This window comes from Austrofundulus limnaeus, unplaced genomic scaffold (genome assembly GCF_001266775.1).
Source record: "Austrofundulus limnaeus strain Quisiro unplaced genomic scaffold, Austrofundulus_limnaeus-1.0 Scaffold398, whole genome shotgun sequence".
In the NCBI taxonomy this organism is placed as follows: Eukaryota; Metazoa; Chordata; class Actinopteri; order Cyprinodontiformes; family Rivulidae; genus Austrofundulus; species Austrofundulus limnaeus.
Window position 1 is genome coordinate 284,131 of NW_013952800.1, and position 4,594 is coordinate 288,724.

The 4,594-nt window shown below is 37.9% G+C and overlaps 1 protein-coding gene across 1 annotated transcript in view; it reads left to right on the forward strand.

The window, feature by feature from the left end:
* The window catches only part of adamts6 (ADAM metallopeptidase with thrombospondin type 1 motif, 6), a gene marked incomplete in the record, with an annotated part of 235,599 nt that overhangs the window by 167,914 nt on the left and 63,091 nt on the right, over nucleotides 1–4,594 (forward strand). The window contains 1 exon segment of the mRNA XM_014023951.1: nucleotides 1,016–1,096. Coding sequence (XP_013879405.1) covers nucleotides 1,016–1,096 — 81 coding nt within the window.

Here is a 4,594-nt window from a genome sequence, read left to right on the forward strand (position 1 = left end):
ATCATAAATAAATGAAAGGCGTCAGAAGAAGACAAAATCTTATAATATCTGCCCATTTTGTCTCAAATAAAATCAATCAAAAATAACAAATTTCAATAACAAAAAAATATATGAAAAAAATATATAATATTCTAAATAACTAATGGTTAATTATGAACATTGACTAAATAGACTATTAAGAATGATTGAGTAATGTTTATCAAAGTAGAAGAAATAAAAGGATAAAATATAAGCATTAACTGAAACATGTTCTGTTTTTATTAACTCAAAAAAGTCTAAACAAAACCAGAGACAACAAATGCAGAATTATTATAAGCTAATTGGAGAGCCCTTAAAAACAAAGACAAAGATAAAAAGTCAAACAATGTTTGACTTTTTTGTTTTTAAAACAAAGTTTTAAACTTTTAGATGCTTTTTTTGTTACTTTCAGCTTTAAGCTTGTATTATGTTATTTTCTTTCCTATTTCCAGATTATTTTAGCTTCTATACTGCTCGTTTAAATTTGAAAACTTTAGTTTTGGTTTCTGTAGCCAATTTTATTCAGCATTTTAGTACAAATCTAATTTTTGTAGTTAGTAACAGGAAGTGGAGACATGAGAAGATACTGTAATTGCTTGGTGTTCTTTGTGTCCCGACTGTCTATAGAGAGCAGGAGATAGAGAAAACATAATTTTTCCTTCTATGGTATGGCCTGTAAGCCATCTAAAAATACTGTGTGCATGTGAGTAAAAAAATGGGTTGTTTGATTCTCCTGCATGGGCAGTTTGTCCTTTTTGGGTGATTTGGGATTTAATTTATATGTATGTACTCTCACCTAGTATCAGTCTGCTGCAACTCTGTGACCCTGAGTCTGCAGGTTTGTGTCCAAGTCACATCAGGAAGGGTCGCCAAACGTTTCATACAAGTTTTCATGTGGAAAGAAAAACAAGAACAGCTTCTCCCTAGTATCATTTAACCACCTCTGTGTGTTAAAGTAATATATCACACATACTAATCTTTTGTTTTTGTTTGCCAGGATACATGGAAGTGGCTCGCATACCAAAAGGATCGGTTTACATTGACATCAGAGAAGTTGCAGTGTCAAAAAATTACATAGGTGAGTACCTGTATTAAGTTACACCTTCAGTAGTCATGGATGTTTTATAGAGCATGAAAGTAACAATTTCAAACTAACAGTCTCTTAAATAGAAAGAAATACAAGTCCTCAAATGACAACATTAAATTCTTGATTTCAGGTGAAATGTATATAAATAATATAATAAATAAATGTATATATATGTAATAAGATGTCCATTTCATGCAAGCATTATAGAAATGCACCGTACTTAGGGTGCAGAATAATTTACTTACATTTATAAACAAAGTTATAATTACTAGGAGGCTTGAGTCAGTGTATGAAAAGCTCATTTACTCTGATCAAATACATAATTATGTCACTAGATACTCTTGTGAAACAAAAAGTAATTGTAAATCATGCTAGAACAAACTTGCTACAAAAATCAGTAGTTTATAGAGCCATTCAGGAATGGAATAAATTACCTAAAAACATTAGAAATCTAAAAAGCACATGTTCTTTTAAAAGAGCACTGAAATCTTATTTGTATTAAATTTTATTGTGTCATTATTATTGTTATTATTATTATTATTGGTTTTATTTTGTTTTTAACTAGGCTTATGGTTGTAATTTTGTAAAATGTGGAATTTGACTAATCTTGTGTATATTTTATGTGTTGTATAAATATTGTGTTGGGCCCCAGGAAGATTAGTAACCATCTTGGTGGAAACTAATGGGGATCCTAATCAATAAACAATAAACAATAAACAATAAATATCTTTATTTATGTGTAGCAGTGGACTCAGGTCACAGTTTAGCATGTACGTACCTCAGTATGATAGTGACAGTAGGGTATCATTTGCTATACTGAAGAAAAGATAGGTGCTAGTTTGTAACATTTTATTTTAAACTTAAAATGACTCCTGCAGCACAGTGGTTCAGTTGGTAGAGCTGATGCCTCTCAGCAAGGTTGCTGGATCAAATCTCGGCCCGGGGACCTTTCTGGATAGAGTTTACATCAGGGGTGTCAAACTCCTGTCCTCGAGGGCCGCTATCCTGCATGTTTTAGAGGTTTTCTTGCTCCAACACACCAGATTTTGATCGCTGGGTAATTAACAGGCTTCTGCCCAATTTGAAGAGTTAATTCAATCACTGAATCAGGTGTGTTGGAGCTGGAAAACCTCTAAAACATGCAGGATAGCGGCCCTCGAGGACTGGAGTTTGACACCCCTGGTTTACATGTTCTCTCTGTGCATGCATGGGTTTTCTCCAGGCACTCCGGCCCACCAACCCATTCTCACTCCCAAGTCGTCACTTTTCCAAAGTTCCCTCTGTGTCCTATTTTGACGCCTCGGGTAGGCCCCTTACGTCAGCTGTTGACGAGATGGGGCGGAATCTGTTGTCATAATTTCAGAAAGTGTAGAAAATGCACAAAACTGCTAACCCTAACCTACTAACCAAAAATTACCTTTATTCACTTTAGCCATCCTGTCCCTGACCCTAGTATCTAAAATTAACCATTTTTAGAAAATGTAGGAAATTGACGTCAACTACGTGTTCCAAAGCCTAAAATTACCTAATATTCACTGTAGACATCCTATCCCCGACCCCAGCACCTAAACGTAACCATTTATCCTGATCCCTCATGTTAACCTCAGACCCCCGACCCAAAGACCCCTGGTGGTGCAACCTGGAAAAGCCGCGGGCGGCAAGGACTGACGCGAGGGGGGTTACCCGACGCGTCAAAATAAGATGCAGAGGGAACTGTGGAAAAGCGTCAATATGTTGACGAGTCGGGAGTGAGAATGTGTTAGAACAACACACCAAAAACATGACTTTAGGTTAATTGGTAACTAACAATCTTACATTTTTTAAAGAGTCCCAGAAGCTGTTCCAGTCAGTGTCCCTGGTCCCTTTCAGTTTTCCAATGTCCATGTCTACCATTAATTTAATCCACTCATTCAGCTCAGGGCTCTTTATGGTCTTTCAATGTCTCAAAATGATCCTGGATGCTGTCACAAGTCCGATTGAGACCACTGAAAAGACTTCCTTTGAAATGTCCGGCATTTGGGATGTATCTCCGAGCAAACACAACTCTGGAATCTGAGTGATATTAAATTTAAAGGGCCTATATTATGTGTTTCTCAGGCATATGTTTAAGTACTATACCATAATAAAGTATCTACTGTATGTCACCTTTAGCTGTTATTAAAATGCTGTTTTTATGTTTAAATAGAAAATAAACTTATCTTCTCATCACTTCCTCTTCTAAACACCTTGAAATTGGCCTCTGTCTCTTTAAGAAGCACCTTCCGCTTCCATTTTGCCCATTTCGGTGAGGGGGGTGGGGTGGAGAGAGGCTGCCATGATGCAGTTTACTTGGCGTCTGAAAATACATTTCCTCAAATGTATTTTTAATCTGAAAAGAGCTTCACTGAGTTAGAAGTAATGTTAGGAGCTCAGCAGACAGTTTAAGTTTCACTTTCACCCAAGAGCCTGCAGGAAGTAGGAGTCTCTGCGGACGAGTGGGCGTGTCACAAGGAAAGGCGATTCTAAAGCGACACACCTGATTTGACGGACTTTTTTAAAGGGATACACCTGACTGGACAAGCAAAAAAAGGGGCGTCACCGAATTGCACCACCTGATTAGACAAGAACAAAAAGGGCGTTACTGTACGGCACCACTTTTTCTGGAGAACCCTACTTGGGTCACATTTCTCCTGGTTAACCTTAGTGTTGGGGTCAGGGTCAGGCTGGAAAAAAAATGGTCAGGCTGTAAAGATATCAAGCTGGGTGTAAGGATACGGTCATATAGGCCTCGTAGCCCACAGTGTTTATGCTTTAGACACGCCCACTCTTGTGACACGCCCACTTTGATTCTGCAGATAACCCCTTCTCGCCTGCAGGAGTCATGGGCGGGGTGCGTGGGGAGGGGGGTGTGCTCTGCCATGAGGAAGTTCAGCTTAAAGACACGTCCCAGGGGTGTTTCTGGTTCCAAAAGGTGTTTCTGGTCCCCACCTGTCGTTTTGCTCCTCAGCATGGCTTCCTAAAAACACTGCAGGATTTCTCAAACATGYATGAATGAGTCAAAGCAAGGCTTTGGGCATGTTTTTTATTAGAGTATAACATTATAACATGATATAAAACTCAAAAAAGTTGATTTTACATGATATTGACCCCTTTAAATGGAGTTACTTGTAATTACCTTTCCAACACTGCAGCTCAGTGACATACCACCTCACTTATACAGAAACAGTTCTGCCTTGTACTGTGTAAAAGTTTAGCTGGGATTTAAATATTACTCCTGTTTCACTGACAGTCCACCAATATGGAAAAACTTTAGTTCACTGTAATGTGATGAATGAACGTGTTCAACAGAATCCTGTTTCTATCTTGTTCAGTTCTGTTTCAGCTTCATTTTTGTCTTGGTCAGGAGCAAATTAGAAAATACTATCATGTTATCTCTTCTTACTTAACACACACACACACACACACACACACACACACACACACACACACACACACACACACACACACACA